This window comes from Hemitrygon akajei, chromosome 22 (genome assembly GCF_048418815.1).
Source record: "Hemitrygon akajei chromosome 22, sHemAka1.3, whole genome shotgun sequence".
Classification (NCBI taxonomy): Eukaryota; Metazoa; Chordata; class Chondrichthyes; order Myliobatiformes; family Dasyatidae; genus Hemitrygon; species Hemitrygon akajei.
In genome coordinates, this window is record NC_133145.1 from 125,550 (window position 1) to 149,789 (window position 24,240).

General features: G+C 44.4%; 1 protein-coding gene across 2 annotated transcripts in view; it reads right to left on the reverse strand.

Annotated features, from left to right (window-relative positions):
* Positions 1-1,325: 1,325 nt before the first annotated feature.
* Positions 1,326-24,240, reverse strand: part of ush1ga (Usher syndrome 1Ga (autosomal recessive)) — a 51,501-nt gene continuing 28,586 nt past the window's right edge. For both annotated transcript variants that reach the window (XM_073026595.1, XM_073026596.1), the window contains one exon: positions 1,326-15,277. In XM_073026595.1, coding sequence (XP_072882696.1) covers positions 14,029-15,277 — 1,249 coding nt within the window. In that variant the 3' untranslated portion in view covers positions 1,326-14,028. The remainder of the gene's footprint in view (positions 15,278-24,240) is intronic.

The window sequence follows — 24,240 nt, forward strand, 5'->3', positions numbered from 1 at the left end:
ACAAACCAGAAGACTGAGTACAGGATTAATGGTCAGTTACTTAAGAGTGTGGATGAACAAAGGGATCTTGGGGTTCAAATCCATACATCCCTCAAGGTCGCTGCACAGGTTGATAGGGTAGTTAAGAAGGCCTATGGGATGCTAGGCTTCATTAACAGGGGGATTGAGTTCAAGAGTAGAGAGGTCATGTTGCAACTCTACAAATCTCTGGTGAGACCGCACTTAAGGAGTATTGTGTTCAGTTCTGGTCACCTAATTATAGGAAGGATGTGGAAGCTATGGAGAGGGTGCAGAGGAGATTTACCAGGATGTTGCCTGGTTTGGAGAACAAGTCATATGAAGCAAGGTTAGCAGAGCTGGGACTTTTCTCTTTGGAGCGTAGAAGAATGAGAGGGGACTTGATAGAGGTCTACAAGATTATGAGAGGCATAGATAGGGTGGATAGTCAGTACCTGTTTCCCAGGGCACCAATAGCAAACACCAGAGGGCATATGTACAAAATTAAAGGAGGGAAGTTTAGGGGAGACATCAGGGGTAAGTTTCTTTTTTACACAGAGGGTTGTGAGTGCCTGGAATGACTTGCCAGGGATGGTGGTGGAGGCTAAAACATTAGGGGTATTTAAGAGCCTCTTGGAAAGGCACATGGATGAAAGAAAAATGGAGGGTAGTGTGGGTTTAGTACTTTTTTTAAGGATTATATGGGTTGGCACAACATGGAGGGCTGAAGGGCCTATACTGTGCTGTAGTGTTCTATGGCATCACAGGTAGATAGGGTCGTAAAGAGAGCTTTTGGTACATTGGCCTTTATAAATCAAAGTATTGAGTATAAGAGTTGGAATGTTATGGTGAGGTTCTATAGGACATTGGTGAGGCCAAATTTGGAGTATTGTGAGCAGTTTTGGTCACCTAATTACAGGAAGGATATTAATAAGGTTGAAAGAGTGCAGAGGTTTACAAGGATGTTGCCAGAACTTGAGAAACTGAGTTACAGAGAAAGGTTGAATAGGTTAGGACTTTATTCCCTGGAGCATAGGAGAATGAGGGGTGATTTGATAGAGGTATATAAAACTTACCAAGGCGCAAATTCATGGTCTATCGAGACTAACGGAGGCCTACCTATAAAGTTATGATGGGTATAGATAGAGTGAATGCAAGCAAGCTTTTTCCACTGAGGCTAGGGGAGAAAAAAAACCAGACAACATGGGTTAAGGGTGAAAAGGGAAAAGTTTAAAGGGAACATGGGGGGGGGGGGCTTCTTCACACAAAGAATGGTGGGAGTGTGGAATGAGCTGCCAGATGAAGTGGTAAATGCGGGCTCACTTTTAATGTTTAAGAAAAACTTGGACAGGTACATGGATGAGAGGAGTATGGAGGGATATGGTCCAGGTGCAGGTCAGTGGGACTAGGCAGAAAAATGGTTTGGCACAGCCAAGAAGAGCCAAAGGGCCTGTTTCTGTGCTGTAATGTTCTATGCTTCTAAGTGGAGAGAGTGAGCAGCTTCAAGTTCCTGAGTGTGAAGATCTTTGAGGATCTAACCTAGTTCCAATATGTCGATGTAGTTATAAAGACAAGACAGCGGCTAAACTTTATTAGGAGTTTGAAGAGATTTTGCATGTCAACAAATACACTCAAACTTCTATAGCTGCATCACTGTATGGTAATGAGGGGCTACAGCACAGGACCAAATGAAGCTGCAGAACGTTGTAACTCTATTCAGCTCCATCTTGGGTACTAGCCTGCAAAGTACCCAGGACATTTTTAGGGACCGATGTATCAGAAAGGCAACATCCATTATTAAGAAGCTCCAGCACCCAGGGCATGCCCTTTTCTTACTGTTACTATCAGGAAGGAGGTACAGAAGTCTGAAGGCACACACTCAGCAATTCAGGAACAGCTTCTTCCCCTCTGCCATCCGATTCCTAAATGGACATTGAATGTTTGGACACTACCTCACTTTAAAAAAAATATATACTATTTCTGTTTTTGCACATTTTAAGCTATTCAATATATGTAACTGATTTACTTGTTTATTTATTATTACTATTATTTTTATTTTATTTATTTTTTCTCTGCTAGATTATGCATTCCATTGAATTGCTGCTGCTAAGTTAACAAATTTCACGTCACATGCTGGTGATAATAAACCTGATTCTGAGATGTCAGCACAAATGTTGATGGTATTAGACAGGAACTTGGAAAAGTTGATTGGAGAAGGTTGTTCTAAGACAAAGGGATGCCCGATCAGTGGGAGGCTTTTACAAACCCCATTTCCAGAAAAGTTGGTATATTTTCCAAAATGCAATAAAAACAAAAATCTGTGATATGTTAATTCACGTGAACCTTTATTTAACTGACAAAAGTACAAAGAAAAGATTTCAATCCTAACCCTAATGCGAGCAGCTGAAGTCTTATATCAAGCAAGAATGGACAAAATTTCCAATTGCAAATCTACTACAATTAGTATCTTCAGTTCCAAAACAATTAAAAAGTGTTATTAAAAGGAAAGGTGATGTAACACAATGGTAAACATGCCTCTGTCCCAACTTTTGTTGAGTGTGTTGTAGCCATCAAATTCTAAATTTGTGTATATTTACAAAATACAATTAAGTTGGTCAGTAAAACTATTGAAAATCTTTTCTTTGTACTTTTGTCAGTTAAATAAAGGGAAAGCGGCCAGTGAGTGAGTGGAGATTTGAGGCTTTGACTCGAGAGATTCTGGCAGTTTTGGCAGTTGGACTATGTAATCAAGTCAATCAAGACTTGAATAGCTCAGCGGAAAGCCGTTGATTAGACAATCAAGATTTGAATAGCTCAGACTCAGCAGAAAGCAGCTGATTGGGCAATCGAGGTCAGGTGACCAAGCAGTTTGAAAAGCTCAAATACATAGAGGGTTACCTCAAGTGGAGCGGCCTGTGGAAAGCGGCCAGTGAGTGAGTGGGCCAGTGAAGGAGTGGAGATTTGAGGCTTTGACTCGAGATGCTTAGATGAGAAGAGGCGGAGGACGTGCTTGTTCCCAGTTAGTCTTTACAATGCCTCCTGAGACGATAATGTGCCTCTCCTGTGAGATGTGGCAGTCTTGGGGGATCTCCCCTCTCCCGCAGAGTCACATCTGTCAGAAGTGCTTGCGGCTGGGCGATCTGGAAGACCGTGTGAGGAATCTGGAACAGCAGCTGGATGACCTTTGACTCATAAGGGAGAATGAGGCAGTCATAGATGAGAGCTACAGGGAGTTAGTCACACCTAGGCTGCCGGAAGCAGGTCGTTGGGTGACAGTCCGAGGGGGGAAAGCGAAGGAGAGTAGACAGGTAGTGCAGAGCACCCCTGAATAATAAGTTTACCGTCCTGGATGCTGTTGGTGAGGACGACCGACCAGGTGTGAGCCACGGTGGCAGGGCCTCTGGCACTGTGTCTGACCCTGTGGTGCAGAAGGATGGGACGGAGAAGAGGAGAGCTGTCGTCACTGGAGACTCTATAGTCAGGGGAGCAGAAGGGAGATTTTGTGCACATGAGAAGGAAACCCGCATGGTTTGTTGCCTCCCGGGTGCCAGGGTCCGGGATGTCTCTGACCGGGTGCATGACATCCTGGTACGAGAGGGAAAGCAACCAGAAGTCGTGATACATGTTGGGACCAACGACATAGGCAGGAAGAGGGATGAGGTCCTGAAGTGTGAGTTTCAGGAACCAGGCAGAAGCCTGAAGAACAGGACCTCAAGGGTGGCATTTTCAGGATTGCTGCCAGTACTACATGATAGTGATGGTAAGAATTGGAGGAGATGGCAGTTGAATGCTTTGGTGCAGGGGGCAGGGTTTTAGATTCTTGGACCATTGGGATCTCTTCTGGAGAAGGTGGGACCTGTACAGATTGGATGGGTTGCACCTGAACTCGAGGGGGAGCAATATCCTTGCTGGTAGGTTTGCTAGTATGGTTCGGGAGGGTTTAATCTAATTTGCAAGGAGGATGGGACCCTGAGCGATAGAGCAGTGAAAGAAGTGCATGGAGTAAAGCCAGATCTAACATATAGAGAGGCTTTGAGGAAAGAGCAGCAGAATAAAGGATATAAAGGTAGTAAGGCAGAAGGGCTAAAGTGTGTGTACTTCAATGCAAGAAGCATCAGGAACAAAGGTGATGAACTGAGAGCTTGGATACATACATGGATTATGATGTAGTGGCCATTACGGAGACTTGGCTGGCACCAGGGCAGGAATGGATTCTCAATATTCCTGGATTTCAGTGCTTTAAAAGGGATGGGGGGGGGGGAGGGGAGGAGGGGTGGCATTACTTGTCAGGGATACTATTACAGCTGCAGAAAGGGTGGGTAATGTAGCAGGATCCTCTTTTGAGTCCATATGGGTGGAAGTCAGGAACAGGAAGGGAGCAATTACTCTATTGGGGGTATTCTATAGGCCCCCTGGTAGCAGCAGAGATACCGAGGAGCAGATTGGGAGGCAGATTTTGGAAAGGTGCAAAAATAACAGGGGTTGTTATCATGGGTGACTTTAACTTCCCTAATATTGATTGGCACTTGATTAGTTCCAAGGGTTTAGATGGGGCAGAGTTTGTTAAGTGTGTCCCGGATGGATTCCTGTCACAGTATGTTGACAGGCCGACTAGGGGGAATGCCATACTAGATCTAGTATTAGGTAACGAACCGGGTCAGGTCACGGATCTGTCAGTGGGTGAGCATCTGGGGGGACAGTGATCACCGCTCCCTGACCTTTAGCATTATCATGGAAAAGGACAGAATCAGAGAGGACAGGAAAATTTTTAATTGGGGAAGGGCAAATTATGAGGCTATAAGGCTAGAACTTGTGGGTGTGAATTGGGATGATGTTTTTGCAGGGAAATGTACTATGGACATGTGGTCGATGTTTAGGGATATCTTTCAGGATATTAGGGATAAATTTGTCCCGGTGAGGAAGATAAAGAATGGTAGGGTGAAGGAACCATGGGTGACAAGTGAAGTGGAAAATCTAGTCAAGTGGAAGAAGGCAGCATACATGAGGTTTAGGAAGCAAGAATCAGATGGGTCTATTGAGGAATATAGGGTAGCAAGAAAGGAGCTTAAGAAGGGGCTGAGAAGAGCAAGGGGTCATGAGAAGGCCTTGGCAAGTAGGGTAAAGGAAAACCCCAAGGCATTCTACAATTATGTGAAGAACAGAAGGATAACAGGAGTAAAGGTAGGGCCAATTAGAGATTAAAGTGGGAAGATGTGCCTGGAGGCTGCAGAAGTGAGCAAGGTCCTCAATAAATACTTCTCTTCGATATTCACCAATGAGAGGGAACTTGATGACGGTGAGGACAATATGAGTGAGGTTGATGTTCTGGAGCATGTTGATATTAAGGGAGAGGAAGTGATGGAGTTGTTAAAATACATTAGGGCGGATAAGCCCCCGGGGCCTGATGGAATATTCCCCAGGCTGCTCCACGAGGTGAGGGAAGAGATTGCTAAGCCTCTGGCTAGGATCTTTATGTCCTTGTTGTCCACAGGAATGGTACCGGAGGATTGGAGGGAGGCGAATGTTGTCCCCTTGTTCAAAAAAGGTAGTAGGGATAGTCCAGGTAATTATAGACCAGTGAGCCTTACGTCTGTGGTAGGAAAGCTGTTGGAAAAGACACTTAGAGATAGGATCTATGGGCATTTAGAGAATCATGGTCTGATCAGGGACAGTCAGCATGGCTTTGTGAAGGGCAGATCGTGCGTAACAAGCCTGATAGAGTTCTTTGAGGAGGTGACCAGGCATATAGATGAGGGTAGTGCAGTGGATGTGATCTACATGGATTTTAGTAAGGCATTTGACAAGGTTCCACACTGTAGGCTTATTCAGAAGGTCAGAAGGCATGGGATCCAGAGAAGTTTGGCCAGGTGGATTCAGAATTGGCTTGCCTGCAGAAAGCAGAGGGTCGTGGTGGAGGGAGTACATTTGGATTGGAGGGTTGTGACTAGTGGTGTCCCACAAGGATCTGTTCTGGGACCTCTACTTTTCGTGATTTTTATTAACGACCTGGATGTGGGGGTAGAAAGGTGGGTTGGCAAGTTTGCAGACGACACAAAGGTTGGTGATGTTGTAGATAGTGTAGAGGATTGTCGAAGATTGCAGAGAGACATTGATAGGATGCAGAAGTGGGCTGAGCAGTGGCAGATGGAGTTCAACCCAGAGAAGTGTGAGGTGGTACACTTTGGAAGGACAAACTCCAAGGCAGAGTACAAAGTAAATGGCAGGATAGTTGGTAGTGTGGAGGAGCAGAGGGATCTGGGGGTACATGTCCACAGATCCCTGAAAGTTGCCTCACAGGTAGATAGGGTAGTTAAGAAAGCTTATGGGGTGTTAGCTTTCATAAGTCGAGGGATAGAATTTAAGAGATGCGATGTAATGATGCAGCTCTATAAAACTCTAGTTAGGCCACACTTGGAGTACTGTGTCCAGTTCTGGTCACCTCACTATGGGAAGGATGTGGAAGCATTGGAAAGGATACAGTGGAGATTTACCAGGATGCTGCCTGGTTTAGAGAGTATGGATTATGATCAGAGATTAAGGGAGCTAGGGCTTTACTCTTTGGAGAGGAGGAGGATGAGAGGAGACATGATAGAGGTGTACAAGATATTAAGAGGAATAGACAGAGTGGACAACCAGCGCCTCTTCCCCAGGGCACCACTGCTCAGTACAAGAGGACATGGCTTTAAGTTAAGGGGAGGGAAGTTCAAGGGGGATATTAGAGGAAGGTTTTTCACTCAGAGAGTGGTTGGTGCGTGGAATGCACTGCCTGAGTCAGTGGTGGAGGTGGACACACTAGTGAAGTTTAAGAGACTACTAGACAAGTATATGGAGGAATTTAAGGTGGGGGGTTATATGTGAGGCAGGGTTTGAGGGTCAGCACAACATTGTGGGCCAAAGGGCCTGTAACGTGCTGTACTATTCTAAATAAAGGTTCACGTGAATTAACATATCACAGATTTTTGTTTTTATTGCATTTTGGAAAATATCCCAACTTTTCTGGAAAGGGGGTTTGTAACTGCGATATTCCAAGAGTTCAAGATCTGCATGTTCCAGTTAAGAGTGACGAGCAAGATTGGCCGTAGAGAAATCTGGATGAACAGGGATATTGATAGTCTTTAAGGAAAAGGAGGCACAAGTCAGGTACAGGCAGGTGGGATCAAGTGAATCCCCCAAAGGAGTATAGGGTATGCAGGAAATCAGGAGAACAGAAAAGGAGCTTTGCAGATAATAATCCAAAGAGAGAATGGGGCCCTTCAAGTGGACACCTTTGTATGGAGCCACAAGAGATGGGCAAAGTCCTCAATGAATATTTCTCGTCTATTTTTACCGTGGAGAAGAATATGAAGACTCAAAACTGTAACATTATGAATGGGGATGACTTTGAAATAGTCTCAATTCCAGCAGGAGTTTCCAGATGTCTTAAAGCATATGAAGGTAGCTAAATGTACAGGGTTTCATCAGGTATATCCCAAAACATTATGGGAAGTTGGAGCTGATTAGAGATAGTATGGCTTTGTGCATGGAGATTATGTCTCACAAATGTAATTAAGTTTTTTTTGACGAGGTTACCATAAAAGTTAAAGAGGACGTGGTGGTAGATGCATGTTGTCTTTGCAGACCTTTGGCCTTTGATAAGATTCCTTATTGTAGACCGCTATGAACATTGTAATGCATGAGATCCAGGGAAAGCTGGCTAATTAAATACACAATTGGGTTCATGGTAGATAGCAGACTGAAGGACCATCACTAGAGGTATTCCTTAGGGTTCAGTGCCAGTCTCTTTGCTTTTAAGCCATCTATACCAATGATTTGGATGGGAATATACAAGACATAATAAAGTTTCAGGTAACACACTAAAATTGGTGGTGTTTTTGACAGTAAAGATAGTTATCAAGATTTACAGAGCAAATGAGGTGTGATCTGAAAGAGGTGTATAAAATCATGAGGGGCATAGGGTGAATGTGCACAGTGTTTTCCCAGGTTATCAAATCAAAACTAGAAGGCTTAAGGTGAGAGGAGAGAGATTTAATAGGAACTTGAAGAACAGTTTTTCACTTAGATAGTGGTCAGTAAATGGAATGAACAGCCTTAGGAAATGATTAAGCCAGACACATTAACAACATTTAAAAAGCATTGGACAGGGACAGGGTTAGGAAAGGAACATGAGAGGAATATGGACCTTGTGCAGGCATGAGACTAGCTTAGGTGGGAATCTTGGTTGGCCTGGACCGGTTGAGCTGAATGGCCTGTTTCCAAGCTGTGGACCTCTCCAAATCCAAAGTAACACGAAAATACACTTATTTTTACAAAATCTTGTATTACAACCAAGTCCACTGGCAGTGATGTAATGCCCTCTGCATTCTAACATTAATACTTCCCAGTGATCCTCACTGCCTGGCTGTATGCTAGGCTCCCAAGAAGGATAATAGTTCCATCCTTAACCCCAACACTCCACCACTTCACTTCCTGGGGATGAAAGGTGTCAGTATTAGAGTTTCCTGCACCTCACCTTTGTGCCCACTCTTCAATGAGCTGTGAGCACCAGATACACTCAGTATAGCAGGCTTCTTGTAGCTGGTACTGTGGACCACATCCTCAGCTCACTGCACCAGTCTTCAGTGAAGACACTAACAGTGTGCCAGAAATGTGAGAGTGTCAGGCAGATATGAATAGTTGTTGTTACTGAGGAGAAGGTGCTCAGGAAGCCGAAAGGTCTTAAGGTAGCTAAGTCACCTGGACTTACCATCCATGTGTCTATCTTAGAGTTTCATAAATGCCTATACCACCACTCCTGGCAGGGCATTCCACACACCCATTATTCTCAGTGTAAAGACTTTACTTCTGACTTGCCCCTATACATTCCTACAATCTCAGCTGAAAGTTTAGAAGCTAGGTAAGTCACCTGAACCACAGTTTTGATAAAGAAAGCTAAAGAGATTGTGGCAGCATTAGCAGTGGCCTTTCAAGAATCACTAGATCTGGAATGGTTGCAAAGGACTGGGAAATTGTAAGAATTGTCACTCCACTTTTTAATGAGCGAGGCAAAAGACAGGAAATTATAAGCAGTTAGCCTGACTTCAGTAGTGGGCAAGATATTAGAATCCATTATCAAGGATGAGGTTTTGGGGTGCGGAAGCATGATAAAATAGGCTGAAGTCAGCATAGTTTCCTTAAGGAGAAATCTTGCTCACAAGTCTGTTGGGATTCTTTGAAGAAATAAGTAACAAGCAGGATAGACAAAAAAAAGAGTAGATGGATTTTATTTACTTGGATTTTCAGAAGGCATTTGAGAAGGTGCTGCACATGAGGCTGCTAAACAAGGTAAGAGTCCATGGCATTACAGGAAAGATCCTAGCACGGATAAAAGATTGGCTGACTAGCAGGAGGCAAGGAGAATAAAGCCACATGCACAAGATGCTGGAGGAATTCAGCGGGCAGGCAGCATCTATGGAAAAAGAGTACAGTTGATGTTTCACGCCGAGACCCTTCATCAAGACAGGAGAAAAAAAAGATAAGGAGTCAGAGTAAGAAGGTGTGGGGAAGGGGAGGAAGAGAAATTGAAGTTAATGCCATCAGGTTGGAGGCTACCCAGATGGAATACAAGGTGTTGCTCCTCCGGTTGGAGGCCTCATCGCAAAGGAGCAGGCCATGGACTGACATGTTGGAATGGAACTAGGATGTGGAATTAGAATGGGTGGCCACCAGGAGAGCCCACTTCCTGTGGCGCTTGTCAAAGCAGTCTCCCAAACAACATTGAGTCTCACTGATATACAGGAGGACACACAGGGACCACTGGATATAGTAGATGATCCCAACAGATTCACAGGTGAAGTGTTGCCTCACCTGGAAAGACTGTTTGGGGCTCTGCATGGTAGTGTAGGTGCAGGTGTAGCACTTGTTCTGCTTGCAAGGATAAGTTCCAGGAGCGAGATCAATGGGGACAGATGAATGGACAGGGGAATCGCGAACGGTGCAATCCCTGTGGAAAGTGGAAAAAGTGGGGGGAGTGGGAAAGATGTGCTTGGTAGTGGGATCCTGTTGGAGATGGCAGATGTTATGGAGAATTATTTGCTGGACCTGGAAGCTGGTTGGGTGGTAGGTGAAGACCAGAGGAACCCTGGTGGCATGGCAGGAGGATGAGGTGAGGGCTGGCTTGTGTGAAATGGAAGAGATGTAGTTGAGGGCAGCATCATTGAGAAGGAAGGGAAGCCTCTTTTGCTGGAGGACCACTCCTTAGTTCTGGAATGAAAAGGCTCAGCCTGAGAGCAGATGTGGTGGAGATGGAGGAATTGAGAGAAGGGGATGGCATTTTTACAAGTAACAGGGTGGGAAGAGTTATAGCCCAAGTAGCTATGAGAGTCAGTGGGTTTATAATAGACCTCAGTAGATAAGCTGTCCTCAGAGATAGAGACAGCAAGATTGAGAAAGGGGAGGGAGGTGTTGGAAATAGGCTAGATAAATTCAAGAGCAGGTTGAAGTTGGAAGCAAAGTTGATGAAGGCAACAGGCTCTTCATGGGTGCAGGAAGCAGCACCAATTCCATCATTGATGGAGCATAAGAAAAGTGGGGTGCGGACACCAGTGTAGGCTTGGCACATTGACTGTTCCCTACATAGCTGACAAAAAGGCTGACACAGCTGGGACCCATACGAGTGCCTATAGCAACACCTTTTGTTTGAAAGAAGTGGGAGGAGCCAAAGGATAAATTATTAAGAGTGAGAATGAGTTCCGCCAGATGGAAGAAAGTGGTGGTGGAGGGAAACTGGTTGGGTCTGATGCCCAGAAAGAAATGGAGAGCTTTGAGGCCTTTCTGGTGGGGTATGGAGATATATAGGGACTGGACATCCATAGTGAAAAAAGGTGACTGGGGCCAGAGAACTTGAAATCATTGAAAAGATTAAGAGCATGTTAAGTATCATGGATGAAGGTAGGAAGGGCTAAAACTGAGTTGAGATGTAATTATAAAGAGAATAAAGGGGTCTTCTTTCTGGTTGGCTGCCAGTGACTAGGTGATCTTTCACAGGGGTCAATGTTGGTGCCTCTTCATATTGTACGTCAATAATTTGGATGACGGAACTGATGAATTTGTGAACAATACATAGATAGGTGGAGGGACAGGCTGTGTTGAGGAAGCAGGGAGTCTGCAGAAGGACAGACAGATTAGGAGAATGGACAAAGAAGTCGAAGATGGAATATGGTGTAGGGAAGTGTATGATCATGCACTTAGGTAGAGGGAATAAAGGTTTAGAAAATTCAGAAATCAAAAGGTGCAAAGGGACTTGGGAGTCCTCATGCAGGATTCCATAAAAGTTACCTTGCAGGTTGAATCAGTGGTCAGATAGGCAACTACGATGTTAGCGTTCTTTTCAAGAACACTATAATATAAAGTCAAGTATGTACTACTGGGGCTTTATAAGGCATTAGTTAGACCACACTTGCAGTTATGAGCAGTTTTGGGCCCCTTATCTATGAAAGGATGTGCTGGAGAAGGTCCAAAGGAGGTTCGCAAGAATTATCCTGGGAATGAAAGGGTTAATGTTTTGAGGAGCTCTGGACTTGTACTCACTGGAGTTTAGAAGAATGAGGGGGATCTCATTGAAACTCTGATATTTTGAAAGCCTAGATAGAGTGGATGTGGAGAGGATGTTTCCTACAGTGGTGGAGTCTAGGACCAGAGGGTACAGCTTCAGATTAGAAGGACACCCCTTTAGAACAAAGATCAGGAGGAATTTCTTGAGCCAGAGTGTGGTGAACCTGTGGAATTCATTGCCACAGATTGTTGTAGAGGCTCAGTCATTAGGCATTTAAAGCAAAGTATAGCAGGAGGAGATTATAATACAATTTAAAATATTGGTGCAAAACAAGCCATTGAAGGGATCAGGCAGGTCTAGCAGCATCTGTGGAGGGAAATGGACAGCCAATATTTCAGGTCAAGACCAAGACCCTTCATCTATGTTTCCACAGCTGGAGTATTGTATACAGTTCTGGTGACAGTACTGTACACCCCCCCCCCCCACCCCCAGTGTTGTGACAGAAATGAATGTGGGTAGGATTGTGGTTCACTCTGGTGTTGCTGGGAATAGAGCAGTTCACCTATGTGGAGGGATAGGAGATACTGGGTTAGTTCTCCTTGGAAAAGAGGTGGTGGAGAAGAACTAACAGAGCTGTACAACATGTAATAGGCAGGCTAGTTAGGAAATAATTGTTCTGCAGGATATGGACATTGCATAGCCAGAGGGGATTAGTTTAATTGGCCATTTGGTTACTGATTTCTGTGGTTCAGTACAACTTTGTGTGCCAAAGAGTTCGTTCCTGTGCTGTAATTTTCTATGTTCTAAGAATTTCTCCCCAGAGCAGAGATGTCTAAAACTATAGGGGGAAGGTCTAGGACATGGGTTGGGAGGTTCAGAGGTGATCTGGTGGAGTTATTTCACTCGGGGGCTGGAGGCAGACTGTCAAATGTATGCAGCACATTGCCAAGGCAGAGAAAGCCAACTACCAAACAGGATTGGTATCAGTGGATACCAGAAGGCAAGCACAGTACAAAGGGTCTTCTTCCATGCTGCCCAATTCTCTGACTTAAACTAAACTTTGGTGTCTGACTCTGAGTGCATGTAGCAATGCAGAGAGAAAACAGTGGGTTAGTATGAGAATATACTGAGGAAGACATTGAAGTGCATACACTCATCTCAATGACAGCAGTATGACAAAGCAATGTCTGTGTGCAAGTGAGTGTGAATGTGTAAGGAATGTGTTCAAGGATAGCAAAGGCCATTTCTGGTACCTGAGAAGGGGAGTTGGATAGTGAGAAAGTTTACAGGACACATTGACTCAACATACTTAGGACGATTGAGCAACTCCATGGACAGCAGTCAGACCATGTACTGGAACAGGAGTCAGAACCTTTGAAGAGTGAATGACAGAGTGGGGAGGGATGGGGTGTGCAGAAGGAGAGAGCTGTGTGTATGTATATAAACGTGGGACACTGCAGGCTGAGGATAGGTCAGCAGAGGACTCCATGGGCCAAAGAGCCCAATTCTGTGCTGTGTGGCTCTGGTAATCCAGTTGTCCAGTCATTGAGCAAATCTATGTGGCAGCAGGGAAAAGGAAGGAGGAGGAGAGATCCAGGGAAGCAGTGGGAAGAAGGTAGTGTTGGGTGTAATATCAGTGGCTGTGATGCCCCCCGGGCATTCCACAGGTCTGGAGAGGGGCTGAGGAAGGAGGGGCAAAGGAAGAGAGGGAGGGGGTGATGGGGAAAGGGTGAAGGAGTGGGGGAGGAAGTAGTAAGGGAAGCTCAAACATTGAAGGGGTGTGACATGTTAATGCAAATACAACACTTCAGAAAGCTGCTGCCAACCATCAGTTCCAACAGGACATGCACCAGAACAGTTCATACCCCATCCCACACACTGTACCCTCTTCCCATTAGTCTCCATCTCACCATCATTCCCGATCACCCTCAACCCACACCTCACCCATTGCATGACCCATCTCACCTGGGACCCCTTACAGTAGTGCACCAGTTTATTACACACATGCACACACATAACAGTAAAACATTCTATCACCTTGCACAAGTGCCCTTTCTAAAAGAAAGAGCCATTTCTGCCAGCTCACCACCAACTCCCACACATTGCTCTATGTAACCCTCCTTCACCTCAGCTTCTGGACTGTGCCATCATTTAATAGCTAGAGATACAGTTTTCTAAATTTACCAACCAAGATTAAAAATCAAGTCCAGCAGAGTCTCGATGTGAAGTGTCAAGAACCCTTTCTCCTCTCATAGACTCTGCTCAAACTGTTGAGTTTCTCCAGCAGACTTTCTAATGTTTCACGAGACCTGTGCCTTGACAATTATGTAGATGCCGTGCACATGGAAGCCTTTTTGTTCAAGCCTTGCTGATACTTCTTGCTGTCAGTGCTGCACCTCTCCCTGGATGGGACAGGGCTCAAGGATCCAGGAGGGGATAGGTTAATCCTGTTCTATGGTTTGGCACTTGCTGATAATGGAAGCCTTCCCACTCACCAGCACTCATAGACATGTGTCCTCGAGCCTGGCAGATTGCTGAAGAGCCTGCTGCCTCCGCTCTATACCCTCCAGGATCTTCTTTCGGGGCCCTAGAGGAATCTTTATGCTTTTCAGATCCTCATCAGAGCAAAGTGTAAGAGCCTCCAGGTCAATTTTTTCCTTTTTGAAGATTGGTACAAACTCAAATATGCAGAGGGAGGCCAGGAATGTTTCCAGGGGACTGGTCTCTGGCTCCAGGTCATCATCCAGACTCAGATCCACATCCTCCCAGAGCAACTCGCCAGCACTCCTCTCCTGCAGACTACAGGCACTGCCAATGCTATCATCCATGCTGATGGACCGGTGGAGCTGGCTATGCAGCTTACCACCTGAGGTCCTAGCCCCATTCATGCCTTCTGCCTCTCCAGCACCATGCCCCAGCCCAAACAAGCCTCCACTAACATAGTTCCTGCGGAAGACCATGGTGCCCAGGCCAGGCCTGTTGAAGAGTGATTCATGGCCTGAGTCAGTGCTGACCTCAGAGCCAGCTGCATCCACCTGCAAGCCCGGATCACTGGCAGCGTGTGACAGTGCATCTTCCTGTACCTCCGTTGCAAACATGTCCCGTACATTACACCGCGTCCGCTCCTTTGCCCTGCCATGGCTCCCCTGCCTTATAAACATCACATCGTTGCTGAGCTGGAGGCCAGAGAGGGACCGGATGCTCTTCCGTCCATCCTCATATATCTTGAAGCTGCCATCCACCTGCTTCTTCCTTTCCAATTTCTTCTGGATCTTGGTCTTGCCCTTGGTGGTGGCATTGATGGTGGCTTGTGAGTAGGGCACAGCTGTGGTCAGAGAGAGATGCTGGAGCTGGCTGCTTACAGAGCTGCTAGAGATACTGCTGAAGCTCACGGTGTCTGCACGGTCCACCTCCTTTTTGTACCTCTTCTCCATCCTCTGCTGGTGCCTTTTCTGCAGCTTTGCGCATTCCTTGATGTGCCTTTCGGCATCTCTGAAGGCTTTCTGCTTCATCTTGCTGACCACTTTGGGGTACAGAGTGGTTTGCTTTGCCGCAATCGAGTCCAGGTAGCGGATGCACTCCATGTGGTTCTTCATGGCTGCCATGTCCAGTGGAGTGTGGTAGTCATTGTCCAGGCACCAGATGTTTGCTCCAAAGGATATCAGGAAGGAGAGAATGTCGAGGTGGCCATTGGCAGCTGCCAAATGTAGAGGGGTGTTTCCCCAAATGTCACACTTGTCAGGATCACCACTGAAAAGGCAGAAGATATACTGTTAAACTCATGTTTTCCCTGTCTTTTCATCACAGAATGAACAAAAAAGCATATGGGAATTGTGATTTACCAGGTTGAGAGAAAATTAATGGTAGGTCCCTGGGGATTGTTAGAGAACAGGGGGACCTTGAAGTACATGGTTCTCTGAAATAGAGTTACGAGTCAACAGGGTGGTGAAAATTTTTTTTTGATACATTAGCCTTCACTACAGTAGAGATGGTACTGGTTGTTTTAAAACATATGAAGGTAGATAAACATACGATATTCACCAAGGCTTGATCGTTTATATTCAAGAGCACTGTGGGAAGCTAGAGAAGAAACTGGGTGAGCTCTGACTGAGATACAGTATATACATCATTGTTCTCCATAGGAGAAGTGGTGGAAGTCGGAGGGTAGTGAATGTTGTGTCTTTATACAAGAAGGGCTGCAAAGAAAACTCTGGGAACTACAAACCTATCACAGGTGAGTATTTAACTGGAGAGAGTTCAGTCACAACACAGGGCCATGGATAGGTAACACCACAAAATATCCCATTTTGTCACCTGTGATCCCAATTATCTCAGTGAGGTATCTATACTTCTTTAAACTAACAGTACATTCCTTAAATTTCACAATCCTCCCCAAGGGATGGAGCACATAGATATGCAGGCAAATATTAGAGAAATGCAATACACATTGGATCATCATACTGGGACACTGGTTTCCAAAATAGTAACCCGGATTGCCCTAGCTTTAAAGGTACAATTTTTGAGGTGTGATGAGCTGAGCTTTTTGACTGAGTGAGTAGGTAGACCAACGTGGGAAGGACTTCCTGAACTTTATCTTGGGAAATGTAGCTGGTCAGTTGAAGGGATGTCACTGATGGAGCATTTTAGAGTTGCTGACCAAACTCTATATACTGTTAAACACCTATGGAGAGGGGCAGTTATGAACCAGTGAAAGATCTTAAATTGGAGAAAGATCAATATCTTTAACATGAAAGAGGATGTGACAAATTTCTATTGGGAGAATCTACTTGAAGGGAATTCTGCATCAGCACAGTGGAAAACATTGAAAAGAGAAATAGCAATGAGTCAGGGCCAGCATGTTCCCTCAAGTGTAAAAGCTAGTGGTAACAAATATAGGGAGCCTGTGATGTCGTAAGAGTGAAAAGGAAGCACATAACAGGTCAAGGGAACCGATGATGGACAGGCCTGCCAAGAGTACAAGAAGTGTAATGAAAAGTAATGTGGTTAGGAAGGCATGTAGGATACTGGCTTTCATTTACTGGGGCATTGAATGCAGAAGTACAAGCCTTGGTCAAACTTCATCTGGAGTACTGCTTACAGTTCTGATCACCACACTATAGGAAGGATGTGATCATGCTATGTGCAAAGGAGATTCACTAGGATTTTGCCTGGGATGAGGCAGTTCAATTCTAAGGAGAGACTGGACAAGCTATGTCTGTTCTCTCTGGATTGTTGGAGGGTTAAAATGGGATGTGATTGTGGAATATAAAATTATGATAGTTTTAGACAGGGTGTACTGCAGGAAACATTTCCTCTTAACAGGGGTAGATAAAACTGGAGGAAATAAGTTTATGGTCAGGGGAAAGATTTTGAGGGGATCAAAGGAGAATCTTCTTCACCCAGAGAGGTGAATACTGGAATGTACTGCCCGAGAGTATGGAGGAAGCAGGGTCACTGACAGTATTGGAACTACATCCAGATGAACACTTGAATCTAGGCACAAAAGGTGCTGGGAGACATAACTAAAATGAATGGGTGTGTGGTTATACAATTCTGTAACTCTACCACTCTACAAGTTCCTCTAAGGACCTGGTTTCATGAATCTCTACCAACTGAGAACATTTAAATTATGTATTTTCAGTAAAAATAAATATTTATTTTCAGTTTTAATAACCACAATCTTAAATTCCTGCAAATATTCCCTAAATCCCTCTGCTATTCCCAGAACTGATCTAATTTCTATTTCTTTCTGCGATCATTGATTACCAAAATGCATCAATGCATGAGAATACACATATGCCCCAAACTTAGTCTGTATTACCTTAACATAATCCCCACCTTCTCAATATTCTTTTAGAATTCATATGACCATAAGATATAGGAGCAGAATTAGGCCATTTGGCCCATCGGATCTGCTCCGCCATTTCATCATAGCTGATCCTTTACTCCTCTCAGCCCCAATCTGCCTTCTCCCCATATCCTTCATGCATTGACAATCAAAAATCTATCAACCTCTGCCTTAAATATTCGTAACGACTTGGCCTCCACAGCTGCCTATGCAACAAATTCCACAGATTTACCATTTTCTGGGTAAAGTATTTTTTCCTTTAAGTCTACAAAACAATGAATTGTGCTTTCTATTTTCAGACTGCAAATTAGATAAGTTTGCCTTCAGGACTTGTACAATATGTAAATCACTAAAAACCTATAAAGATTCCACAAAAGTACTTGAAAAGCAGGAGATTCTTCCTTAGATGCAGCCAACACTCACATCTCCATCACCAACTAAGCACCATCTCACTACTAATGGTGAGCATATGGGCTGCCATATTCCATCTATTACCGATGTACTTTCAGTCACCCCAAGATCCCCTTCTTTATATTCTAATAAAGAATAACTTCAGGAAGAGGGATGTTACACTCACACCTGTTTACATCAATGGTGCTGAGGTTGAGATGATTAGGAGTTTCAGGTTCCTAGGAGTGAACATCACTAGAAGCCTGTCCTAGTCCAAACACATTGATATCACAGCCCAAAAATGCTCACCAACACATCTACTTCCTCTGGAGGCTAAAGAAATTGGCATGTCCAATTTGACCTTCATTGATGCACGATAGAAAGCATCCTATCTGGATGCATCATGGCTTGATATGACAACTGCTCTGCTTGTGACCACAAGAAATTGCAGAGAGTTGTGGCACAGTTTGGCACGTCACAAAAAACCAACCTCCACTCCATAGACTCTGCCTGCACTTTGCACTGCCTCAGCAAAGCAGCCATCATAATCAAAGTCCACACCCCTCCAGGACATTCTCTCTTCTCCCCTCTCCCGTCAGGCAGAAAATACAAAAGCCTGAAAGCACATGCCACCAGGATTAAGAACAGCTTCTACCCCACTGTTATAAGACTACTGAACAGTCCACAACTACGATAAGATGAATACTTGACCACATAATCTACTGCATTATGATCTTGAATTGTATCGTTTACCTGCACTGCAAGTTCTCTGTAGGTGTTACACTTTAATCTGTACTCTGTTATTGTTTTCCTTTTTACTACCTCAATACACTGTGTAATGAAATTATCTATACAGATAGCATCCAAAACAAAGTTTTTCCCACTCTACCATGGCACAAGTGACAATAATAAACTAATTTCCTTCTTATCAATTTATTCATATCAGCCTGATAAACATATAAAATTGCAAAACCTCCTCTCTTCAAGTACTTTGAGAATGTTTTTTCAAATAATTTATTTAGTGCAGTAATTTATTCATTATTAATTATTTAGCCTAATTGGAGGTCAATTAGGAAGACCCAACGTGACTAATGCAATAGAGGGCAGTACCGGGCAGAGATCCGAGACACACTGCCAAATCCAACTGCTCTCTGTCTCAGGTTAACAAATGGAATCAGAGGGTACAATAATCTTCATTTATTGGAAATAAACAGCTTGCAAGGAGTCAAATAACTTTTCCATGTGACTGAAATAGTTCTACAACATGACGACAACTATGTTTTATGACATTTATGACAAATATTACTTTTCTCCTGGCTGGGGCAAACTATGATTTCTGACCACATTATTGGACTTTGTACTATTTATTTTTGTAACTTATAGTAATTTTATCTCCTGCACTGTGGTGCTGCTGCAAAACAAAAAAAGAATTCACAGCATATGTAAGTAATAATAAACCTGACTCTGAATTAGAAACATGGAGTGTTTACATTTCCTAACTAACTGAACAGGAAGTAACTGGGAATTTGTCCCTTGTTGGTTCCTGTCCTGATGATCAGTGGATCCTGCTGTAGGTGTTATCCCAGAGAACAACAGCTTTCATTGCTAGAAATTTGATACACATGCTGGTTAGAGTTTCAAACAGCCAAAGGCTTGACAAGGAATCCAATCCAAGCTGAGCCATAAGGGTGGTGTAATCTGTTCTCTGAGTGTGAATCAGACACTGCCATGCACACCAGCAGGGACACCCTCAGCTTTTTCACAGCCTAGGTACAAAAGGTCAAATGGCCTTCTACCTCTCTAATATCATGGAGCTTAGAAAAATAGAAGGCTATGGGTAACCCTAGGTAATTTCTAAAATATGTACATGTTTGGCACAGCATCGTGGGCTGAGGGGCCTGTATTGTGCTGTAGGGTTTTCTATGTTTCTGTGTCGCTGTCAGATCACATCTTCATTTCCAACATTTCATGGAATTGCTGGGGACAGTAGGTGGAAGTGTTCCGAGGGGGTGCCGGTCATGGGAGACACTTGGGTGTGGGGCAGGGTCAGGGGAAGTCAAGAATGACAGCAGGCCTTTGACAGATACAATTCCCCAAAATGCACACTCTGCTTGCAAACCTTCTGCAGACTCGATAAGAGGCTCAGTGAACATACAACATAAAATGGTAGAGCACAGGAAAAGGCCCTTCAGCCCATGATGTTGCACTGTACCAATTAAATTAGTAATTTAATGCCAAATTAAACGAATCCTTTCATCCTATACAATGTCCTTGTTCCACCATTCCTTGCACATGTGCCTGTCTAACAGACTTCTAAGCACCTCTGTATAATATCTGCCCCCTGGCAACACATTCTAGGTACCAACCACAGTGTGTAGATAGAACATAGGAATTTACAGCACATTACAAGCCCTTTGGCTCACAATGTTTTGCTGAACATGTAACCTACTCCAGAGACTGCCTAGGATTTCCCTAGTGCATAGCCTTATATTTTTCTAAGCTCCATGTACCTATCTAAGAGGCTCTTAAAAGACCCAATTGTATCCACTTCCACCACCACTGCCTGTGCATTCCATGCACCCCCACTTTCTGTGTGAAAAACTTACCCCTAACATCCCCTCGAGACCCATTTCCAAGCACCTTAGAACTATGCCCCCTCATGTTAGCCATTTCAGCCCTGGGAAAAAGCTTCTGGCTATCCACATGATCAATACCCCTCATCATCTTATATGCCTCTATCAGATCACCTCTCATCCTCTGTCGCTCCAAGGAGAAATGACCAAGTACACTCAACCTATTCTCATAAGGCACACTCTCCAAACCAGGCAACATCCTTGTAAATCTCCTCTGCACTCTCTCTATAGTATGTTAGCTGTTTTTTTTCCAGAGACAATGAGATGTGTTGATGGAGTCCATGGAGGACAGGCTTCTTTATGTGATGTACTGAGCTGTTTCCACAACTCTCCACAGTTTCTTGCAGTCTTGGGTAGACCAGTGGGTCAACTGTAAAGAGTACAGGAGATGTTCAGAGCAATAAGAGGCACACCACTGAAAGAGGAATCAACTAGTTAAACAACAAGGCAGGACAAGCCATGCCAAAGAATATAAACAGCACATAATAAACAAAACCGAGTTATAACACAACCAATGGACCCAATCTAAGCTCTGCATCCTGCAACATCCAGTCACAAATTATGGTGAACAAATAACTAGAGGAGGTTCCACAAATATTCCCATTCTCAATGATGGGTGACCCCAGCTCATCTATGCATAAGGGAAAGCTGAAGCATTTGGAAGAACCTTCAGACAGAAATACTGACTGAATAATCCATCTTATTCTCCTCCAGAAGTCCCCAGAACAATAGACACTGCTGGTCTTTAGCCATAAGCACAAAGAATATGCAGATACAGGAAATACAGTGCAACAATACAAAATGCTGGAGCAACTCAGCAGTTCAGGCAGCATCTATGGAAAGGAATAAACAGTCGACATTTTGGGCCAAGACCCTTCATCAGGACTGGAAAGGAAGGGGTACAAAGCCAGACTAAGAAGGTGGGAGGGGGAGAAGAGGAAGGATTACAAGCTAGGAGACAAGTGAAGCCAGATGGGTGGGGGAGGGCGGCTGAAGTGAGAAGCTGAGAGGTGATATGTGGAAAAAGTAAAGGGCTGAAGAAGAAATAATCTAATTGGAGGGGAAAGTGGACCAAGGGAGAAAGGGAAGGAGGAACTACACCAAGGGGAGGTAATGGCAGGTGAGAAGAAGAGGTAAGAGGGAAGGAGGTGGGGGAAAAATAACCAGGAGTCAAAAAAAAAATTGATGTTCATGCCATCAGGTTGGAGGCTACACAGATGAGGTGTTAAGACCATAGGAGCAGAATTAGGCCATTCGACCCATTGATTCTGCTCTTCCATTCTATCATGGCTGATTCATTATCTCTCTCAAACCTATTCTCCAGCATTTTCCCTGTAATCTTTCACTCTGTGCTGCTTCTCCAACCTGCAAGAGGCCTCATCAATGCAATAGAGGAGGGCAAAACCAAGGCTTTTGAATGGGAATGGGGATTGGAATTAAAATGATTGGCCACCAGGAAATCATAAGACCTAGGTGCAGAATTAGGCCATTCAGCCTATCGACCTACCTTTTGCAGATGGAGTGAAGGTGCTCAACAAAGCAATCTCCCAATCTCCGTTGAGTTTCATCAGTGTTAAGGAGGCAACATAAGTAGCATCAGATACAGTAGACAACCCTAACAGATTTGCAAGTGAAATGTTGCCTCACCTATAAGGACTGTTTGGGACCCTGAATGGAAGTGAGGAAGGAGGTGAATGGACAGGTGTAGCATCTCTGCTTGCAGGGATAAGTGCCAGGAGGGAGGTTAGTGGGAAGGGACAAATGGATAAGGGAATCGCATTCTCTGCAGAAAGCCGGAAGAGTGGTGGGGTGGAGGCAGGGGGAAGGTAAAGATGTTCTTGGAGATAGGATCCCTTTGAAGATGGAAGTTGCAGAGAATTAGATTTGACTAAGCTTTGCATGAGAAGCCAGAAAGTGATAGTACATTGTTGCCTCTCTGGTGGTGTCTCACATGGAACTATGCTGGGTCCATTGTTGTTTGTCATCTATTATCAATGGTCTGGATGATAATATGGTGAAATGCATGAGCAAATTTGTGGTTGATACTAAGACTGGGGGTGTAATGGGCAGTGAAGAAGAATATCAAAGCTTCCAGTGGGATTGGACGAGCTAGAAAAATGACAGATGGAATTTAATGCAGACAAGTGAGATTTTGCATTTTGGGAGGACAAACAGGGTGGGACAGTGAGCAGCACAGCATGAGGAGTGTGGTAGAACAAAGATTACTTGAAAGTATTCACTGACAGTGGTATCAGAAGTAGAGAGGGTCATAAAGAAAACTCTTGGCACACTGGCCTTCATAAATCAAAGTATTGAGTATAGGAGATGGAAAGTTATGTTGAAGTCGTACAAGTTGCTGAGGCCTAATTTGGAGTTTTGTTTGCAGTTTCAGTCACCTACCTACAGGAAAGATATCAATAAGATTGGAAGACTACAAAGAAAATTTACATGGATGTTGCCAGGACTTGAGGACCTGAGTTATAGAGAAAGGTTGCATAGGTTAGAACTTTATTCCCTTGAGTATAGAAGAGTGAGGGGAGATTTGATAGAGGTATACAAAATGATGAGGGGTATAGATAGGGTAAATGGAAGCAGGATTTTTCTGTTGAGTTTGGGTGAGACTAGAACTAGGGGTCATAAATTAAGGTAAAAGGTGAAGGGGAAAATGAGGGAGAACTTCTCACTCAGAGGGTAGTGAGTGTGTGGAACAAGCTGCCAGCAAAATTGATGGATGTTGGTTTAATTTCAATGTTTAAAAAAAAATAGGATTTGGTATTTAGATGAGAAATTTGAGAGAAGGGCTTTGTAGGGCTACGGTTTGGCTGCGGGTTGATGGTACTAGGCAGACAAAAGAGAAAAACTGCAGATGCTGGAAATTCAAGCAACACACACAAAATGCTGGTGGAATGCAGCAGGCCAGGCAGCATCTATAGGGAGAAGCACTGTCGATGTTTTGGGCTGAGACTCTTCGTCAGGACATGCCAAAGGGTCTCGCATTATGAACAAACACAAAATGCTGGAGGAGCTCAGCAGGCCAGGCAGGATCTATGGAAAAAAGTACAATGTTTCAGGTGGAAACCCTTCAGCAGGACTGGAGAAAAAAGCTGAGGAGTAGATTTAAAAGGTTGGGGGAGGGGAGAGAGAAACACCAGGTGACAGGTGAAACCTGTAGGGGGAGGATGAAGTAAAGAGCTGGGAAGTTGATTGGTGAAAGAAACAGAAGGCCATGGAAGAAAGATAAAGGGGGGAGGAGCACCATAAGGAGGTGATGGGTGAGCAAGGAGATAAGGTGAGGGATGGAAAAGGAGATGGGAAATGGTGAAGGGGTGGGGGTGAGGGCACTACTGGAAGTTAGAGAAATCAATGTTCATGCCATCAGGTTGAAGGCTACTCAGATGGAATACAACGTGTTGATCCTCCAACCTGAGTGTGGCCTCATCATGACAGTGGATGGATATGCCAGAATGGGAATCGTAAGTGGAAGTGGAATTAAAATGTGTGGCCACTGGAGATTCTGCTTGTTCTGGCGGATGGAGCGTAGATGCTTGGCGAAGCGGTCTCCCAATCTACGTCAGGTCTCACCGATATACAGGAGGCTACACCGGGAGCACTGAACACAGTAAAATGACCCCAACAGACTCACAGGTGAAATGTCACCTCACCTGGAAGGACTGTTTAGGGCCCTGAATGGTAATGAGAAAGGAGGTGTAGCACTTGTTCCGCTTGCAAGGATAAGTGCCAGGAGGGAGATCAGTCCAGCACATAATTCTCCAAAACTTCCGCTGTCTCCAACAGGGTTCCAGCACGAAGCACATCTTTCCCTTCCCTCATTATTTTCTGCT